The 19,155-nt window shown below is 41.5% G+C and overlaps 2 protein-coding genes across 4 annotated transcripts in view; one reads left to right on the forward strand and one right to left on the reverse strand.

The window, feature by feature from the left end:
* The first annotated feature begins 849 nt into the window (after positions 1 to 849).
* LOC137866942 (guanine nucleotide-binding protein subunit alpha-14-like) lies at positions 850 to 8,704 on the forward strand. The gene is made up of 7 exons (XM_068703246.1): positions 850 to 1,310; positions 5,166 to 5,350; positions 5,498 to 5,652; positions 6,637 to 6,765; positions 6,873 to 7,002; positions 7,125 to 7,278; positions 7,846 to 8,704. The coding sequence occupies exons 1-7, from the start codon at positions 1,190 to 1,192 to the stop codon at positions 8,034 to 8,036; spliced, it is 1,065 nt and encodes a 354-aa protein (XP_068559347.1). The 5' UTR covers positions 850 to 1,189; the 3' UTR covers positions 8,037 to 8,704.
* Positions 8,705 to 8,745: 41 nt separating this feature from the next.
* The window catches only part of vps13a (vacuolar protein sorting 13 homolog A), a 36,182-nt gene continuing 25,772 nt past the window's right edge, over positions 8,746 to 19,155 (reverse strand). For 2 of the 3 annotated variants that reach the window (XM_068703244.1, XM_068703243.1), the window contains 21 exons: positions 18,517 to 18,649; positions 18,211 to 18,268; positions 17,653 to 17,824; positions 16,831 to 16,984; positions 16,572 to 16,718; positions 16,313 to 16,394; positions 16,152 to 16,221; positions 15,923 to 16,037; positions 15,671 to 15,784; positions 15,338 to 15,483; positions 15,145 to 15,226; positions 14,933 to 15,046; positions 14,563 to 14,638; positions 13,914 to 14,077; positions 13,653 to 13,698; positions 13,326 to 13,449; positions 12,803 to 12,917; positions 10,802 to 10,887; positions 10,478 to 10,601; positions 10,269 to 10,343; positions 8,746 to 10,078 (listed from right to left, as the gene is read on the reverse strand). In XM_068703244.1, coding sequence (XP_068559345.1) covers positions 10,028 to 10,078; positions 10,269 to 10,343; positions 10,478 to 10,601; positions 10,802 to 10,887; positions 12,803 to 12,917; positions 13,326 to 13,449; positions 13,653 to 13,698; positions 13,914 to 14,077; positions 14,563 to 14,638; positions 14,933 to 15,046; positions 15,145 to 15,226; positions 15,338 to 15,483; positions 15,671 to 15,784; positions 15,923 to 16,037; positions 16,152 to 16,221; positions 16,313 to 16,394; positions 16,572 to 16,718; positions 16,831 to 16,984; positions 17,653 to 17,824; positions 18,211 to 18,268; positions 18,517 to 18,649 — 2,248 coding nt within the window. In that variant the 3' untranslated portion in view covers positions 8,746 to 10,027. Of the gene's footprint in view, positions 10,079 to 10,268; positions 10,344 to 10,477; positions 10,602 to 10,801; positions 10,888 to 10,917; positions 11,588 to 12,802; positions 12,918 to 13,325; positions 13,450 to 13,652; positions 13,699 to 13,913; positions 14,078 to 14,562; positions 14,639 to 14,932; positions 15,047 to 15,144; positions 15,227 to 15,337; positions 15,484 to 15,670; positions 15,785 to 15,922; positions 16,038 to 16,151; positions 16,222 to 16,312; positions 16,395 to 16,571; positions 16,719 to 16,830; positions 16,985 to 17,652; positions 17,825 to 18,210; positions 18,269 to 18,516; positions 18,650 to 19,155 lie in introns of those variants that run through there. The other variant, XM_068703245.1, reaches the window with a different exon arrangement.

A 19,155-nucleotide genomic window follows, 5' to 3' on the forward strand; every position in this document is an offset into this window, starting at 1 on the left:
GCTCAGTTCTTTTGTGGATTGAAGACCGTGACTGTAGTTTACTTCAGTTCTACAACCACAATTTGATTTATTGTATTATTACATCATTATTGTGTACCCCTCTAGAAAAAGGAGAAAGGAAAATCACCATATTATTCCTACAGTCATAGGCCTACATTGCATTTATTTGTATTAATTCTGACCTCATATCTTCTTTCTAGTTTTGTGCTCTTTCATTTAATATTAACATGAATGTATTTATACATAATTTGATCTCCCAGTTTTTTTTGGTGCGTTTTTTTAATAATGATACTGAGCACTGATCTGTGACACTCACCTCATTGACTATAACATTACTGCTCATGCTGTGAACTAAAACTGTGAATGCCATTCCTCTCCTTTCTCTAACAAGATTAAAAGTGTTGAAAATACTACGTTTTCTCATAAAGCCAGTATACAACTCAGACACCCATGCATTCACTCACAGTTGGCCTTCCTGACCCCTAGTGGCTGTTAGGAAACATGGCAGTGTCCGAGGATGCACCGAAGCAGCATCGAAACTATGGAGGAAGCGTCCCGCACTGAACTCATGGTGTTACGTCTTTTGTGTAACATTTGCCAAGACAGCTATTTGCAGATGACAGCCATGTCATCAGGCCCAGTTTATCCAAGCCAGGCCCATTGCTCCTTCTTTTCTTGGCTTTTGCAGCTTTCTTTGACTGAAGCACGAGTGCCCCTTCTCTACCATTCTTAGTTCTCATTATTCATCATGTCACAGTCAAGACAGCACCGCCGGCCCGCTGCGGATGTGAACTTCCCATGTATCCCTTTCTATTTGCAGCCAGTGCCACGCCCTCCCGAGATAAAGTTCAACAAGTGTCCTCCTGCTTCAGATCAACCGCAGCACCTTATCAAAGCGGGTCAACGCGGGACATTCAACATTTTTCTTCCTCCATATTCTGCTTTTGTCACTTAAGAGAAAGAAGAAGAAGAAGAAGAAGAAGAAGAAGAAGAAGAAGAAGAAGAAGAAGAAGACACCACGTTTTAAAGATGCTCCGCGTCTGTTCCCACTGACTTTGTGAAACGAGAGAAGGGAGTGAGTGGAGAAGACAGCGCGCGCGCACACCTCCGCGGGCCTTAGAAGCATTTTTAACAGTGAGTGTTAAAAAAAAAAGAAAAAAAAAGAAGGGCTCATCGGTCAGTCTGAACGATGGCCGGGTGTTGCGTGTCGGCGGAGGACAAAGAGAACCAGAGGATCAACGAGGAGATCGAGAAGCAGCTGCGGAGAGACAAGAAGGACTCTCGCAGGGAGCTGAAGCTGCTGCTGTTAGGTGAGCATAACTGGCGGGGACCGGGGTTCAAACCCGGAGGGTGACTTAGGCTTTAGAGTAAGGGACACCCACCGGGTAGATTATACACCGAACATGCTATTAAGGGGGTGACACTCTATCTGTTCCTCCTAAATGCCATGAAATACTCTTGCAAAGCTCTTTAAAATGTTCCTTTGGTCGAATACTGCGCTGCTTCCTGGCCACACCTGGACATGCAGGTGTCACGGCAGGTGGGACAGCACTCAGCAGCCCGTCGACTGAACTCTATTTGAAATATAATAAGATGTTATTATTTAGGAATAAGCAGGCACTTTACAAGGGGCGTCCCTTCTCGTGTCTTTTATTTGATGGGTTGGATTGATGTAACTGTGGGTCAAGAATTAAAGTCATAAGGAGGTTTCTGACTGTGCTCTACATTTCCTATCTCCTCATTCTGGTCTCCGGATGTGGTGCAGCGCGCGCTGTCTGTCCCCGAGCATAGTCGTGCCGTTAATATTCAGTACCGTGGAGAACTTCCAAGTTTAAGTCATTTAGTCTATACTGGACGCGTTTAGTTCTCAACTGCCACGGAAATATTGAAAACAGTCACACGCAGAGAGTTTAGACAGTTTAAGAGGAGTTTTCAAAGTTTGCTAGTTTCCAGGAATGTCGATAGAAGCTAAAACAGAGCACTCATTTCTAGATAAGCTCCCTCAGAGAGCTGCGCGGTGGAGGATTCCTGTGTTTGCTCCATGATGGACTGGAGACACGTGGGAGTTTTGTCATCCTCTGTTGGGATAAACTCCAGCCTCATCTGCAGACAGAGGGAGTAAAGAATATTAAATAGTGAGGGGAAAATATGAATGTGATGCCCAGGAGTCATTTATCAGTACAGCTGATAGACAGTGTGAGTTTCTGGGGGACTTGTCCTGCTTCATGGTTGAGATGTTTAAACACTGCGGGGTGTTTCATAGAGATGTTGCTGTGAAGCTTCTCTCCTTCACTTCAGGTAAACAGCTCACTTCCTGGTATGAGTTCACTGACTTGCTCATGGACACTTCAGCTGGCCGGTTGAGAAAGAGCTTGAGGCGTGAACCTTTCAGTGTGTGATACTGTGTCCTACGTTCACTTTTTGTAGCAGGAGCCCCTCAGGGACCAGAGCCGCTGTCAAGGTCTGGGTCAGTGGTGTGACAGAAAGCCATAACTAGCCGCTGCGGGCGCGCCTCATGCAAAAGTCATGCAAATCACGCCCCGAGCAGGACATGAGCAGCGGGTTACTGCTCTCTGAGAAAAGGGCCAGACCCAGTTTATTAGAATCCCCATTTAATTTGCTTGAAAATCATTTTCTCGGCTCACTGAACGGTAGATGACTCACGAATCATTGGTGGATACGATCTGAAAAAAGGGGGTACGCATTAAACATTCAGCATGATGTGGATTGTGAGTCAGTGCAGACTGCTTCAGTTCACTGCTGACCAGGAAAACAACGTTACTATAAGAGCTGCTGGGGAAGTTCTGGGAAATGTATGTGGAGGGAACACTAGTTCAGGATGCAGCAGCAATACTGTGTAAAACACACAACATGCATTGTGTCTCTTTGGATCTTACCCTGTAGATTTTTTATTAGATGACAAAGGTAATCTTCTACACATGGGATCTAGTGTAAGAATAAAATGTGTGTACCCGGTCAGAGTGACTCAGAGCTCTCAGTGGGCTTCATTAGAACGGTCACAGTCAGGTCCCTGGAGAGGACGAGTGGGAGTGAAGGAAAGATCAACACCAACACGTTTGGCCTCTTCTGTCCATTCAGGAGCCGGACATGAAAACCTGTAGGACGACGCGCACATGTCAACACCGCTCTACACAGTCCAATACAGCAGTAGCTATTGGTCACTGGGTTCAGTGGGTGGAGAGGAGAGGCTGCTCGTAGCAAAAACAATGGATTCTTTGCAACCTCTTTAGTTCAGCGTTACTATTATACAGCTGTTGTGCCCGAGAAGAAATATAGCCGACAGAAATAGCTGAGAAACAGTCAGATGGAACGTAAATGTATGACTTATTTATAAATATAGACCATGTCGAACGAGTACACTGACAAACGTTCATAATCGCCATAAAATCAGGGGTTGTTTTTGTGTGATGGCTGCCATACAGTTCAAACAAACTACAACTTTTTGGAGTGACTTCTTCTTTTGTGCCCACATTTTCCTCCAAAACCTCACTTAGTATGTTTGTTTAATATTTTTTTTGACCGAATTTCTATTGGTTTTCCTTTTTCCACACCACATATGAAAAACAAGTAACTCAAAATATTGTGTTGACAATGCTCAGCACATCTACATGTAGTTATTAAGGTAATCACATATGCATTATAAACGTAGATACCTTTACACTCACATAGTGGCATGGAATTAAATACAAAAATAAATGGTGGGAATAAAGAATGTATACTCAAGATAAGCACATTGGTGTGCAATGCCTGAGCAGAAAAAAAACCCCTTTCAAATATAATTTGATTGCAGTTTATTATAAATAATTGTCCAACCTCTGTTTGAACTTCATATAATTCTAAATATAACTTAATTAAAATGTCAGTTTCAGTTGCAAAAAAAAAAAAAAGGAAGCGATAACTACGAGGGCAGAGTGTGACGGGTGATAGTAGTTCTTAACTCGGCAATCATTCACAAAGCCGGCGTCACAAGGAAGTGTGTGTAGGTGTGACATTGTGTTTGTGGGAAATTGTGTGTGTGTAGATATAGACATCTGTGGTCAGCATCATCACCCACAGGTAAACTGTAAATCACCACACTGACATGCACACACATCTACACACAGATGTGCACAAAGACACACATAGAAGCGAATGAACATGTATTCACGTACACACACACACACACACATGTTCGCATCCCCACGACAACTCGAGTGATCTACATGAGGGAAATCAGTGGAGTCATTTAAACAGTACTTCATCTGTTAACTCAATTTGTATGTGTTTTCATAAACAGAGAGAGGACATTGAGAGGAATAAAGCCATACATGATGGTCAATATTCAGACTCTCTCTCTGAACAAGTAAAGCACAGCAGACCTGCCGGATCACGATTTGCCTCCATCTCAGTATTTACCCCCCCCCCCCCCCCCCTCATCTCCAAGAAACTTGACTTGTAAACAAGGTGCATTCAAATGCAGACAATTTGTCTAAGCCTTGTTTGCTAAGATGTAAAGACTCAAGTATTCATGATCCCATGCAAAACAGCCAGGAAACCACAAGACTGCTGGTACCAGTCCTCACAGAGCCTCAACACACTTTGCTGACAGGCAGGGATACAGATGCAGGTGCATAGTTTCACTTTCTCACACTCACACACACACACACACACACACACACACACACACACACACACACACACACACACGGCAACTTTCAATATTCAGGTCTGGCAACAAACACATTTGTTAAACAAATAGATTCAGCATCATGTGGCCTGAAGGAGACAATTAGGAGCTTTAGCTGTAAGAACTGAAGAGGAACGTGACAGACAGAGAATCTGTGTGTGTGCGTGTGCGTGTGCGTGTGTGTGTGTGTGTTCATAAACAGTTAGTGAACATGTGAGGTACTGCATTTATAGTTCATTGTCATTAAATGTAGAGTGCCAGCCTTTTACCTCAAGTGTCTCTGTTTGTTTGACTGTCAGAGGAAAGCCGGTATGTGTCCAAACACACGCCACTCTATTGCTCTGTGGCATATTTAAATAGAAAGGAGACTATTCTATAGTATCTAACTAGAACCTGACTCCTCGTATCAAGCTGCACAGACACAGACAGATGAGTGTGAAAAGACATGACTGGAGTTGAGCCTGGCTGTGTTCAACAGGTACCGGAGAGAGCGGAAAGAGTACCTTCATCAAACAAATGAGGATTATCCACGGAGGAGGATACACAGATGAGGACAAGAAGAGCTACGCCAAACTGGTCTACCAGAACATCTTCACCTCCATGCAGGCCATGACCCGAGCCATGGAGGCGCTGAGCATCTCTTTCACTGATCCCAAGAACCAGGTACCGTACAGAAACTGTCGAACCGGGTGAGTCCAGGTTCATTTGGGCAAATGTTTGTCTTTGTTTGTCACGCCGCATGCATGGAGTCCCTTTAAAGTGGGACTCGTGAGATGAACCATTGCTCTGCTTGTCTGTGTGTCCATACAGAACCATGCAAACTCAGTTCTGGAGGTGGAAGTGGATAAGGTGGAGGAGTTCCAGCAAAGCTTTGCGGTGGCCATCAGGAGTCTGTGGGACGATGCAGGGATACAGGAGTGCTACGAAAGACGCAGAGAGTACCAGCTGTCCGACTCCACCAAATAGTGAGCATTGGACACGCAGTACAAATTGTAACTTGTCGAGAGTCTACTCTCTACAGCTCTGCTGAATAGTTACCACAGATGTTACAGAGGGTAGACAAAACAACAAGGTAAAGCCTCAGCTCCACAGAATAAGGTCTGGAAATGATAAAATGGTCCGTTTGACACACACTCCATCAATTGATTATGCTGAACAACCTGCAGGAAATTTATTTTTAATTCAAAATTACACATGGGTTTGTTTGTTTACTACGCTGATTCCTAGAATATTCAAACCTAACTACTGGCACAACAAGTAAAGAAATATGGGACTCTGTGTTTCTCCACCAGATGTTTTGGGGAGAAGGCTTTGAGCATTTAGACATTAATGCTGGGAGACAAAATGTATAAAAAACCACCCTCTGTATCTTGCTGTGTCAATCTGGCTGCCGCGTTCTGTTATTAGAAAAATAAACGTTAATGAGCACAGAAGGCCACACAGACTTCTGACCACACAGACGAGTGGCTGCTCGTAGAGAAACACATTAGCATAATTAAAGATCCCGTTTTTTTTGTGAAGCTACCGTCGCTCCAGATAAAAAGAAAGAAAAAGAAAGGCAACTGTTTTTAGCTTGTGGTTGCTATTTTAAGCTATGCAAATGCAGTGTGTACTAAAATACTCTGCATTTGTACTTCTCTACTGAAGCTAAACTCTTTCCCAATGGTTCCAACTTCCTCTCTACGTCTCACAAACCCACACTCACGCCACACTCAATACTAACTAAGGTGAATAAATAACTGCATGCAATCCACATGTGTGTGCATTCACTCTAATATTAATGCGTATGATCGCAGCACTTTATTTTATGGGAAGATGAATCAGGCGTCTCATGTTATGTCGCTTTCTACCTGTTTCAATAGCTACGAAATTCCCCCACTCTGTTATTGTCCTTTAGATTCCCTCTCATTGTACTCATATTCTCCTTTTTTCTTTTCTTTTTTTTCCAGCTATCTCACTGACCTGGATCGCATTTCTCAACCCTCTTATATACCCGACCTGCAGGACATCCTCAGAGTGCGAGTGCCGACCACGGGAATCATCGAATACCCCTTCGACATGGAGAACGTCATCTTCAGGTGAGCTAGAACAAACCAGTGTAACAGGAAATGTCTTACGCATGTCGCATTGGAACAGGAGGCATCACAGGGGATGTTTCACGCCTTTTGTGTTGTTGTTACTGCAGGATGGTGGATGTGGGGGGCCAGAGGTCCGAGAGGAGGAAATGGATCCACTGCTTTGAGAACGTCACCTCCATCATCTTCCTGGTGGCGCTCAGCGAGTACGACCAGGTGCTGGCCGAGTGCGACAACGAGGTGAGAGTTCAGCTCAACAGCAGATCATGTTCCAGACGTTGACCCTTTAAAAAAAAAAAAAAAAAAAAAAAAAACACGTCTTTATTTGTTGCCTCTTTTATATGCTGCAATTTTCATTTCAGAACCGTATGGATGAGAGCAAGGCTCTGTTCAAAACCATCATCACCTATCCCTGGTTCCAGCGCTCCTCCGTCATTCTGTTCCTCAACAAGACCGACATCCTCAAGGAGAAGATCATGCACTCGCATGTAGTCACCTACTTCCCTGAATTCACAGGTTAGTTAGTCAGTTTGTGCTTAAGATGTACAACTCATTCACCAGTTTATTAGGAACAACTAAAACGTATGCAGTCTAATACAACAGACCTGCATACTGACAGGCCTTTCTGTTACTTCCACAATCATTAGTTATTATCAATGAGGACACTCGTTATAATTCAGTAAAGTTCAACTACATCCTCCAATATTATCCTAAACACCTCTCTAAAACAGTTTCAACAAGTGACTGAACATTGTAAACGTCAACTTGACTTATTGCAGCACTGTTGTATTAGATTAGTTTTAGGCAGCTTGTACCTAATCAGTTGGCATGGAGTGGTATGTGGCACATGAAGTAGAAAAAATGGCAAACACAACTCTGCAAATGTGTTTTGAAAGATTCACAACTCTCCCAACACACCGAGATACGTCGTGCACTGAGAAACGTTCTCTGGACCAGCATGCCTTTTATTTTTATCACATTTGGTCTCTTGTCACTTTGTAAATGTTTAGAAAAAAAGACTTGACTATTTTTTTTTTTTATTTACTGAAAACTTATTGAAATGATATCAATCCTGAATTGCAGGACCTCAGCAGGATACGACGTCTGCTCAAGAATTCATCCTGAAAATGTACCAAGATCAAAACCCGGACAAGGGCAAGCAGCTGTACCCTCACTTTACCTGCGCCACGGACACAGAAAACATCCGCTTCGTCTTCGTGGCCGTCAAAGACACCATCCTCAGACACAACCTGAAGGAGTTCAATCTGGTGTGAAGAGGAGGACAGACATGAGGAGAGCCAAGATAGGAGAATTACTTAACACAAAACATTACCGGGCTTGTTTCTTGGCTGGCTAAACAGAGAACAATTAGATCCACTGAAAAGATTTAATTAATCCAAAGGTTTAAATAAATATCATTTTTTGTGCCTGTAAAAATCCAGCCAAAGATAATACAAACATGTGACAGACATACCCAAACGAAGTTATAGTGTCTGAAATGCAGATTTTGTGTTTTGTATATTGTAGTTCCCATTCCAGCCTTTTAGAAATGTGCTGTAAGAAAGTGATACTTAGTAAGAATGTGAAAGTTAGTGGGAAGTAATATCGTTGACCTATTGTGTGGGCTACTTATTTTATTACTTTTAAAAATACAGTTATCAGACATAGGATCCAAGTATACAGTTTCTGCTCATGCAATAGCTGCAAGAATCCTTTTAGTCGTGAGTTTTGTGTTTTATATATTTTCTCACACTGAGCAACACGCGTCTGCTTTTGCCTGCAAGTGCCTTATTTACTCAGGACAGTCAGCACAGCCACCGGGTGCGTTTAGATGTAAATAATCCAAGTTGTGCTTTCGAATACTCTCTCAACTGTGTATTCTCTGGAGAAATGGAAGTTATATTTATGGTTATTTTCAATAAAGAATTATAGTTGATTAAGAGTGCAATGTGTGTGTGCTTGAGATTTTCTGGGTACAAGAGATACATTTGAAACACACATTTTATTCTTTTCTTTTCTTTTTTTCCCAAACAGTGGGGGGAAAACAAATTAAGCCACTGCAGTGAACACTTTGCTCATAAATGACAAAAATTACTGGCAACAAATATAAAGTCATATTAAACTGCGATGCACCCCAAACCAAAAAATATACATCAGCGTAAACAGCAGCCGTTAATAATTTGCATTCATTTCTTTGAAATAAACTTTTCTCTGCATAAGTCATGAACATAGTTGGCATTGCATAAGTGTCGTATAAAAACCTAAAATTCACAAAATTACAATCTGTAACGCCATAATACAGACTATTGTGTTAGATGGTTATATACAGATAGGATACTTCATCAGATCAATATACAGCTTGATAGTACAGTATAAAAATAGCATGCAGCTCTAAAATCACACACTGAACAGTCTTCATCTAGCAGAAATGTATTAAAAAAAAAAAAGAGGAGAAATAGAGATTATGTGAGAGCAAAAGGAAACAGGTTTGAAAACAGCACATTTTAAACTGTGTGTGTGACAGAGGCCTATCAAATGTTTAATTAGTTTCCCCTTTTATATAATCCAGTAAAAAAACAGTGAAAAACATTAAATGTGCGACAACAACATCAACAACAACAACAACAACAACAATGGGTGATTTGGCCTTCAAGCTGTTCTCAACCATGTCTCTTACTAGCTGTTGCAATGTAGCTTCTACAGCAAAACACAACTTGAATTATGTTCAATAAAACTGAAAGTAGACGAAATGAGTGACTTAATGTGTATTTGATTGAGTATGGCAAACCAAAGGTTTTGTTATGGTTTCATTAAAGACATCATTAGAAATCAACTGTGTGTGAAGAGATGAGTGTAATCAGAGTGAAGACAGTGAGACGATGTTTGGTTCAGTGTATTCTGAGCTTCTGTGGTAAATTAATGGAAGTCAACCGTCCATTTCTAGCACTTTTGTAAGCATGTGCGCACACACACACACACACACACACACACACACACACACACACACACACACACACACACACACCTCGCACAGTCTTTCATCCCAGACACACACCAACAGTCACCATACAGCATCGTTTACCACGACTCACACGTGGAGGTAAACCAAAGTGGCATGCAGTAAAGAACAAAGGCACTGACACACACGCGCACACACACACGCGCACACACACACACACACACACACACACACACACACACACACACAGAGACTTTGTGTGCGTTTTATTTTGTCAAATTATGATCATTTCTCGCTCTTGATGAGTCAGTATTTGGGTAAACTGTCTCTTGCGTCGTCCAATCTGGCAAGAACCCACTGAAAACAAATAGGAACTAAAGTTAGAAACATTTACTGTGACTATTATTTCAACTGATGACACAAGGAAACAAGTTTCACTACAACAAGTGGGCTAGTTTAAATATAAATAGACTATCTATCTATCTATCTATCTATAATATATGAATAGGAGCATCTTTGTGCAGCACAGTCCAAATGGTCCACTCGCCTTGGCTAACTCAGCATTTTTGAAGTTTATGATCTTCCCAAACTCCTTGGCATGGAAGACAGACTTCACTCTCTCCTGCAGAACACAACAGAACGTATTTAGTGCAACAATCTGCTAAATTATTGTTTAAACCATGCTGTAAAGCTGTTAATAAACAAGTTTCCTGAGGGGAAGAAGTAAACTTCAGTTGTGAGAGTTTGCCATTGTACCTTGGCCTCGATGCGAAGTCGCCGGTCCTCTACGATCATTGGATCCTTGGTGAACTCTTCAAACAGATACTGCCATTCACAGGTCAGCTGGCCAAATGTGCCTTTGGTCACAAAAAATATTCCCCTGGAAAAGAAACCACATGAAAAAGAGTTAGGCAAGACTCCTGAGTGATTTATTTAAGCAGCCTTTAATAAAGAGCACAGAATTATTATAAACCATTTACAAAAACACAACAAGGTTTACACCAGATTAAAACCACACAAACAAAAGGTAATGCTCGAACACAAGAGGAGAAAGTAGCCGAATCAGATGCTAACACTCACCGCTTGGTGATCATGAGGAAGTCGGACTCATTCACCTTGGCATGAGCGAAGTACCTGTACTTGGCAAAACGTCCATTCTCAATTTTCTGAAGAAATCAGAGGTAGAAAGTGAGTGAATAGTCAAACAAACAGCAAGACTAAAAAAAATACTAGCAGGATACCAAGATGTACATGTTTCATGACAATTTATATACACAAAAAAACATTTCCCAACAACTGCATACTGTAAACAAGTATCAGCTACAATGGTCATCTGGTAAGAGTGAAGACACTGTGGGGTGGTGAGGGATGATGGGATGAAACAAAGATAATGGCAGGCAGAAGTTTAAAGTGTGAAGACTTTATTGAGAAGAAGAGGGCAGTGAATGACAATGATAAAATGATAAAACAAAGATTAAGTAAGAAAGAAAGTAGACAAATGTCTATGATTAGGAGTTTTCTTTGACAGTGAATGAATGTCTAAAAAAACAAGACAAAGTGTTTCCTTTGTGGCTTGTGAGAAAAAGATGAAAGAAAAGTGATGGAGTTAGATAATAAAATATAAAGACACTGACAAAATAAAGAAATGCACATCAAGTCAATAAGCAACTAAAGAAATACATAGAAACACTTAAATTACTCTTTGGTTTGTTTAAATCTTTCATACGTGAACTACCACTCTGGCACAGACTAGAGACAAAGCACTGACGCTACACTTCAGCTTTCACTTCTAGCTTCTAGCTAGTTTTCCTCATCACCCTCGTCCTCTGAGTGAGTTCTTTGCCATTCACTGAAGGCCAACCTCCTCTGTGGACACGACAAGAGAGAAGAGTCGAGGTCAGAGCAGAGAGAACACCCACACAGCTACCGTCACGTCGGCAAATAAAGACGGAACAAAACCAAGTTGAGAGTGTTTGGTTTCGTCTTTCCTCTATCAAAGAATTATTCTGTTGCAAATATATATTTTCTTTATATATTTTATCTCAAGACCAGTTCAATTTGCTTCTATCCGTTTGCGTTGCTGTCTACAGTTTCCCACCCAAAGTATTAAGTAAATTCAATTAACTCACAACCTATCTGAAGCCTATGTAACGAACTACAACAGAAACATGAAACACAAGCACGAAATGTGACGTGTGATTCGTAGTTAGCTTGTGTGATTGGTTCCTAGTTTGTCATAAGGAGACTACTCTAATCACTGAACCATCAACACACACAAACTTAGTCTCAGTCTGAAGCTGGTGATTCAGATGGGTGACAAATGAAAGGAAAAATGAAATGAAGGGACAAACATGAGGGGCTACAGAATGGTTTGATGAAGTGAATCATACGCTTTAGTGTTCACAGTCACCAGCTCTCGACCAAACCAATGTCTTTCTTGGACAGCGCTCTCCACGGCCGTGCTCAAAACGCCAGATAAGGGAATAACAGACATTTTTAGACTCTTTACAAAAGGAGCATCAAAGCTGCTCTGGAGGCTCACTGTGGCCCAGCACCTTAATGGGACACTTTAATTTGTCACCTATCTGTAAATCTTCACTATGAACCAAACAGTGTAGCTCTGACCTGACACTCGCGATCAGAAACCTCCACCCACTCCATCCAGAATAACTGCTATGTCAGCAAAAATAAGACCCACAAATGAAATAAAACTTAAAACACTTGTCTCAGTAAATCTTTTCTTTGGAACTAAAGGGGTTCTGAAACTTCTCTTTGGTTTTGCTTATGCGCATTTACTTTTTATTTTATGTTCTTACAGCCACAGAGGTGAATTAATCAGTAGGAATTGAGCTCTCTCAGGATCTGTTAACATAACGGCAACAATGGCTCAAATAAGTTTAAAGATAGACACACACACACCTCAACTAGCAAAACTGGGCAAATGATTTAGAGTGCATAAAAGATATTTTTTCAAAGCGTATGTTACTTTAAGTTTTCTTTTCTTCATCTCTGTTAAATACAGTAGAGTATTAACCAGCTCTGACTGTGGAGTTGATAATGTAGAGACTTCTTTTGTCCTACCTGGAGCATCTGACTTCCGAGGCCCTCCCTCTCCTTATATGGTCGTATGACACCATCTTCGTGGATGAAGCGAGGAGGACGCAGAGAGGCGACGTCTTGTGAAGTCTCTGCTGCCCTGAAAACGAAACAAGACATGCAAATGTATCTTGAGACACAGCTTTTCTTATGAACACACACAAAACAGACAAACACACAGTACGGCTGTGGCACTCAAACATTCACACGAACACGAGGACACAGACCTAAAGAGCTTCTTCCATGACCCACTGACCAGCTCTAATAACAGCCACTGTACTACTCTACTTCTTACCTCCACTTTGCAAATTTAAATTATTTTGGTGTTTAACACCCCTGTGATTCCACCACAGATCCACATTAATTGTTTGCTCTAAAACACACACACACACACACACACACACACACACACACACACACACACACACACACACACACACACACACACACACACACACACACACACACACACACACACGAACACGAACACGAACACTGTGGCACAAACCTCTTGATCCCTTGGAAGGTACTGCTGGCCATGTCAATAATGCCTCCTGTAGGTCTGGCTACTGCGCCAACCAGACCTTTCCCAACACCTTTAAAAAAGCCTGCTGCACCCTCCTTCTGGGCTCCTGCAACAACAAGAACACATCATCACATTTGTGAAAACCGATAAAAACAGAGCTGGTACGCTGTTCCACAAACCTGACAGAATGCAAAGTTACATAGTACAAATATTTAGATTTTATGCCACTATTTTGGTCTTTCAATTTTCATATCAGCATGTGCGAAACGTTATCACTTAAACTCTGTATGAGGGTCCAAATCAGCATACCTTTAATAGGTTTGGTAACAATCCCTGTGATCCCACTGACAAAACCCTGAAAAGAGAATGCAACAATATTAACAAGTAGCAGCAATTCATTCATTATGGCAGACTTCCTGTTAGCAGACCCTCTTTCAGGCCAGTGGCAAAGCTACATTTTATTATTTCTGGTTAATCTATTAAATGATTGAATGACAATTGCAACAGAAAGGTCATTACTTGTGTCAAAAGGTATATTTTCTGCTGATTAACACAGGCTTGAGTACGTACAGACACTAATCCCTTTCCTCCTCTGGTCAGCCCCTCCCTCAGGCTAGTGGGTTGCTTGTTCATAGTCTCTCGTCTCTTCTGCTGGTATTCCTCGTCCATCGTTATGGCAGCAACACCCTTTGCCATGGCTCCTGTGATCCTAGAGGCTGCACCTGCTATACCCCCTGGATGGCACATATGAGACTGTAAAGTTACTTCATTCTTTTAATATGTCTCTTTTCTTCTTAAGTCTTTTGTGAGAGAAACTGTGCTCCTCTCTGCCGCTTCATCTTCTGTCCATACGGCAGGCAAAGGCAATTTAATTCGTGCAGCACATTTCATTAGAAGAAAACTGGATGTGCTTATTAAATAAAACACAAAAAGAAAAGAACAAACACTGAACACTACCCACCCTCCAAAAAGACATCCCGCAGACACACACAAGAACTAATCATCAGAAAAGTTTTCAGTTTACTTTTGAATGTAGATCTAGTTGTATGAGATGTAGGCCTTATATTTGCTGGAATAACAATGTTATGAATATGGTATTTATCTACTGTAAAACCTAAACTCGTTAAAGGAGCAATAACGTGTTAATGTATTTGTATGCCACAGAGATATTAGTCATGTTTCTCTTTTCAAAAGATAATATTTTAAGCCCTGTACTTACCGACAGCTCCTCCCACCAGAGCCTTCACCCCAAGAGCCATTCCTTCAACGAACTCCTCGGGCCCCTGGATGGCTCCCTGGGAAACCACAGATAACAGTTCAGCAGGAAGAAGACAGAAAGACACTCTGTGCAGTCTGTACTGTTGGGGCTTTAGGCAGACACACTTCAACCTAATGCCGATATGTCTCCACATAACACATCTTTAATATTCAATCGGTTTTCAATAGCTGTTCACAATGTCTGGAGTCCTACAATGAATTCATACGCAAGATAGAGAATGATGTAAATGTTCACCCAAAATAATGGGCGCAATTTGTTTTTATGTTTTATTGCCATAACATTGATACATTATTTTAGCACTCATTGCCACCTGATAAGGCTCATAGAAGAATGCTTCCACTCCCTCTGACAGTCCTCTAATCAGTCCAAAAGGATTTCCAAGCACATCCAGGCCCAGCACCAGCACATACATCTGTTTGATAGCCTGAAATAAAAAATAAATATGAAATACACATGAACAATAATCCACTAGCCACTTCCGCAGTTTCTGAGTAACCGTGGCTTTGTCATTGTGCATGTTACCTGCTTGGAATAATGCCTGATGACCTCCCATTGGAGCTGCTGGGTGGTACAAAACTGGAAGGTCAACTCGAAGAAGGCCAGCCTGAAACCAATGACGGAATCGGTCAGGTAGCAGGGATTCACACAAAAAGAAATGAATGCTACCGTGTGTGATTTATGTGTCGTCTATCTGGGCCGTCGCACGCGTTCGTACTTAAAGACAACATCCTGCACATCAGTGAGCGTGGCGCCGATGCTCTTCAGCAGCAGGTTGAGGGACTGGACGGGAATGAGTTCTTTATCTCGCTTCTCCTTCAGGCCGTCGTCTCCTCCCGTACTCAGAGAGAGACTCAGATGAAGCTGCAAAATAAAAAAAAACATGACTGAGCGTGGCTGTTTCTGGTGTTAAAACTCACAACAGAAATGTGCTTTGTAGCGTCGTCTAGATTTTGATGCTGTTTTATTCATGTTTATTCCTTTTTTATCGCTTGTCAGTTGTTGCAGAGGTGAAAAACACACCTAATTACAAACTGTGTAGTGTACAAACCTTGATGGGGGAAATGTGGAAGTACTCATAGAGGCTGATAGGAGAGGTGTCAGCAGCAGAGGTATGGTTTAGTACTGTCTTTATATACTCTATGTCCTTCTCAAAAAGTTCCACCTGAAAAAAACAGACACAAACACAAAAGTCAGAATGGACGACTCCTCAAGTCGATAGAGATTATATTAAGCACCACAGATTCTGAACAAATCACAGGGTATGTTACAGTAACAGTGTTTGGATACGTGAGTATCTGACCTCCTGTTCTGAGCTCATGATGCTGGCATTCTCAGGTGTGAACAGCTCCAGGATGGCGTACAGGAAGCCCAGATCGAGCTTCAGGTCCATCTCTTGAATCAACACCTTAAAGTACCTGAGGAAGACAAGGCTCCCATGACCATTTTGCAGGAAAACTGAGAATACTGTTAAATTAAACATATACAGGAATGCGGCTAAATTTGAACAGATTTAAAGGAAAAACAGTTACTTGATGCGAGAGATGTCGGAGTGTCCTGCTGTTCTGGTGACAATGCTGATATCAGTTAGAGGTTTGGGTTCTGTAGGAACAAGAAAATCATATTCCAGAATGAAACACTGCATATAAACAAAAAATAAGTTAAACATGACATACAAAGTGGATCAACAGACCTGCATCCATGGTGATAGATTTTGGCAGTTTTACAGGGTAAAAGACATAGGGGAAGATGGCTCCTGGCAGCTGATTCTGGATCTGTAGATAGAAAGCATGTATACCTAAAGCTAGTAAACAGAAGAAAGTGAACTAAGGACTTAAGTGGCATTCATGAACAAATGCTGAGGAAAGCAATTGGATGACTTTTAATACGGCAACACAGACATGGATATACTGGATCTTTGAGGATTTTGTGTACATTTGACTTCTTTTCACCTGAATGCGGTGGATTTGGATACGGTAGGCACTCTGTCGTGGCGACACGCTGTACTCCACCTTCACCCCAGGCAGGAAGTGCCTTCTGAGAGGAGCATCACACGGCTGCAGCATCCTCATGTCCATTCCATTGGGAGTAAAGGACACCTGGAGGACAATTACGCCACACAATTGAATTAATAGACTTTTTCAAATTTTATCAAACGCTTGTTACCAGTTCATATCAGAATAGCAGAATATACAGTATTTAGTCTCGAACCTGGAAGTTGTTTTCCAGGTTGACGATGGCGTGGTCTACGGGTCCAGATTCAGTGTACACTTTGAAGCTGTTCTCCAGCATCTCAGCTTCTTTAGAGCTCAGAGTTTTCCACCGATTCTTCTTCTTTGGCTTTAATTCCCACACCACGTCAGAGCTGTGACAAGAAAGGAGAAACAAGTGATCGTCAGATCATTGCATGGTATTTAACAGCAGGATTAAACAGGAGTGGTCTGGCATCATGCAAATATTTATGCATCTTACTGCAGTATTCAGATAACAGGATTTATAGGTAAAAGGTTCGGTTGCTACCATGTTATTCTACAATAAGAACCATTTAACACAGCGCCCTCTTCTGATATAAGTGGATCTTCAATTTATCAGACGTTGAGGGAACTTTTTAATTTCTAACTTTGCTAACTTTGTCTCTCAGTCACTCACTGATGTGATGTGTAAGGAACAATAACTGTACCTAGTTTGTATAAAATGAAGATCATCAAGCAAGCACACATGCAACAAAACACAAATAAGGTCAGATTTCAAGCAAAACTTATTTGGTCAACAATTCTATTTCGTCTGAGCCTCGAAAGTATCTGATGCCAGATGTTTTTGGACAATCTCAACTGCATATCAGAGAACAGTATGTTGTATTGTAATATTATTCACAAAACACACACAACATCACTATCTATGCCACAACACATACACATTTTGATGTATAAAATCTGCAGTGAGCCATGGTCATATAACATGAACCTGGCCATGTTTTCTGCGTTTTATTACACGTGTGTATGTGTACACATGTGTATGTTGCTGGTTGGCTACCTTGTGATTCCAATAAAAGAGACCTCCTGGCCGCTGGTGTTGTTGACCAGAGACACACCCACGTTCTGCAGTGAGAGGATGATTTCCTGTTCGGCCAGCTGCGCCTTCTCGCTCTCACAGAGCATCTTGTAGATACGTTGCTCCTCGGTGAACAGCACGACGCGCTGGAGCCCTTTAGATAGACAAAAAAAATAAATAAATACAAATGTCACAGCCTTTTATCCCCAAAGATCAGAAGTCAGGATCAGTTACAGCACAGTAATAGTAAGCATATTCCCAAAGCAGGTTGAAATTACGTGATTCATTACTTAATTCATCAAAAAAAAACAAGAGCGTAGACCTGAACCCTGGGATCAATATGCCACCTCAATGTCTATTTGTTTTGTATATTTTGACAGTTCTAGCCAATGTGTTCTTAGTACATGGCGATACGCATGCACTGACAATAAACAGGATATTGTGAGGATCATTTGAAGTGAAAACAAGAATGTGTAAAGCAAACCTACAGAATGCATTAAAGTGGTCTGGGTATTTAATTTCAAGCTCCTTGTACTTTACCTTCATAAAAGGAGATCACAAACAGTTTTCCGTCATTGTTCATGTCCTCACGCAGGTCCTAAAGACAGATACAAACACATACTGTTTAAACAAACATCATAATCTCTCATCTAACGACGGTTTAACTGTGCTTACATTTAATATTGTTACATGTAAAAGATTAATATTTGGCCCTAAAAGTGGATGAAAAAAAAATGGATGAACTCGTCCAACTCTGAGGTGTCTGTGAGTAAACTAACATAATGTATAACTATTGTACTATTCCTCAACCACAACAAGGATTGTGTCTCTGGCACAGAGCAGTACCTCCTCAGTCTTCAGCTTCCCACTGTAAGTACCACACTTCCAGCAAAGCTCTCGGGACCCAGTGGGTTCAGTCCAGGTGTAGTGCACAGCTTTCCCAGCCTCCAGCTCCTCCTGCTCCGCCTCCTTCTGAGAGCTGCACACACATGAAACCCACACATACTGTATATATCAGTAACATTCCTAACCAGTGCTAAAAGAAATCATCAAGAAACAATATTCCACTGATTTGAGATGACAGAAAGCAAATAATGCAAGAAGACGCTGCAGTAAACAGAAGACAATATAACAGAGCCCAGCAACCATGACAACCATCCAATCCAAAGTACCTGTTCGACAGAATACACAAACTATTCCCATCAACAGACAAGAAGAGGACAGAGCGACGGCCAAACACTGAAAAAGTCCACAATCCCGCCACTGGAGAGAGAAGGTTTAAATATGCATGTTCACTCCGATACAGATCTCGATTCGGACGAGACAAAGCAGACATAAGAAAATGAAATAAGCCATAATCTACAGATGGAGATGGAAAATCAGAGAATACTAGTCAAGCAACGGAACTACTGGAAGAAGCAAGAGGTGTGATTCCACTGGCAGAATCCCATCCAGTCAGCAGCAAGTAAAGATGATTTAACACTT

The sequence above is a fragment of the Cebidichthys violaceus genome, unplaced genomic scaffold (genome assembly GCF_023349555.1).
Source record: "Cebidichthys violaceus isolate CVI_PGR_0920_01 unplaced genomic scaffold, fCebVio1.0.p SCAF_9, whole genome shotgun sequence".
NCBI classification, from domain to species: Eukaryota; Metazoa; Chordata; class Actinopteri; order Perciformes; family Stichaeidae; genus Cebidichthys; species Cebidichthys violaceus.

Bases quoted from the DNA above. Each gene is read 5' to 3' on its own strand.
- LOC137866942 (XM_068703246.1), top strand. From the start codon at position 1,190: ATGGCCGGGTGTTGCGTGTCGGCGGAGGACAAAGAGAACCAGAGGATC. The intron at 5,653-6,636 runs GTGAGCATTGGA...TTTTTTTTCCAG, and splicing joins CTGTCCGACTCCACCAAATA to CTATCTCACTGACCTGGATC. The intron at 7,279-7,845 runs GTTAGTTAGTCA...CCTGAATTGCAG, and splicing joins CTACTTCCCTGAATTCACAG to GACCTCAGCAGGATACGACG.